At 45.9% G+C, this 1,055-nt stretch overlaps 1 protein-coding gene across 1 annotated transcript in view; it reads left to right on the top strand.

Moving 5' to 3' along the window:
- The window catches only part of uroc1 (urocanate hydratase 1), a 69,212-nt gene that overhangs the window by 57,577 nt on the left and 10,580 nt on the right, over positions 1–1,055 (top strand). The window contains exon 12 of the mRNA XM_048606661.1: positions 237–310. Within this exon, the coding sequence (XP_048462618.1) occupies positions 237–310 (74 nt within the window). The remainder of the gene's footprint in view (positions 1–236; positions 311–1,055) is intronic.

Raw genomic sequence — 1,055 nt, 5'->3', positions numbered from 1 at the left:
AAGCTCTCTCTACACTGTCCCCCATCAAACACTTCCAGGACAGGGACCACATGGAACAATGAAGGTGCTTTGATAGCTGGGTTGTCTATAACGTCATTAATGTCCCTTTGGGACCACAAGATATTGGATAGGATCGGGAAATTCTGGATTGCAGAAGTATAACGCATGCCCTAGATAGCTCCTACATATTGCATAGATCTCACTGTAACATTAATGTCTCTTGATCTGCTTTCCAGAGACCAGCATTTATGTCAAGCAACAATACTCAGATAACATCCGCTGGATCAGACAGGCTGCAAAGCACAACATGGTTAGTTAAGCCTGAAATGACCTCTTTCCCCTTTCCCCTGGAGACTATCGCGATCGCTGGAGATCATTCCCAGGACAATGAAAGCTCTTTAGCCCTCCCCACCTGTGATATCATCAGAATGGCCATTCCTGACTGGTAGTCCTGTGTATCATGTATGTGTTGCCTATTAATGTTCAAAGTTGCAGGGTGGACTGTGTGGTGAAGGGGCAGCAAAACCTGGGTTGTGAAGCAGTGATTAGGAGCAGGGACCTTGCCTGATGGTTTTCCTTTAGGAAGATTCAAGCTGGGAATCTTGTTCTCAGCTGCACGGGAACACAGACCCAACAGTTAAGGCCTGGATAATTCACGGATGCACTGGATGGTGTTCGGAGGGGAGGGAAGAGAGTTGAAGAAACTTGTATAACTTCTTCAACTTTTCAATTCACTCACAGTGAATTCACCAGGAATGACCCTGTTCCGCCTGTTAAACCTTGGGACATGGGATGTAGCAGGTTGCTCAGTGCAGTCAAGGGAACAGACTGTAGGGGGCAGTGATATTCTAATTAACATCATAGGAGGGACCCAACTGTAGCCTGCCTACGAAAGAAAAGCAAGAAATGTTATTCTCAGGATGAGACACGGCCTGCTATTCTCTATAATATACACAGGGACTGCTGTTCTCTATAATATACACGGGGCCTGCTGTTCTCAATAATATGCACAGGGACTGCTGTTCTCTATAATATACACAGGGACTGCTGTTCTC

Source organism: Rhincodon typus, chromosome 16 (assembly GCF_021869965.1).
Source record: "Rhincodon typus isolate 14 chromosome 16, sRhiTyp1.1, whole genome shotgun sequence".
In the NCBI taxonomy this organism is placed as follows: Eukaryota; Metazoa; Chordata; class Chondrichthyes; order Orectolobiformes; family Rhincodontidae; genus Rhincodon; species Rhincodon typus.
Note: the sequence above shows the minus strand (reverse complement) of the source record. Positions and strands in the feature narration are given on the sequence as shown.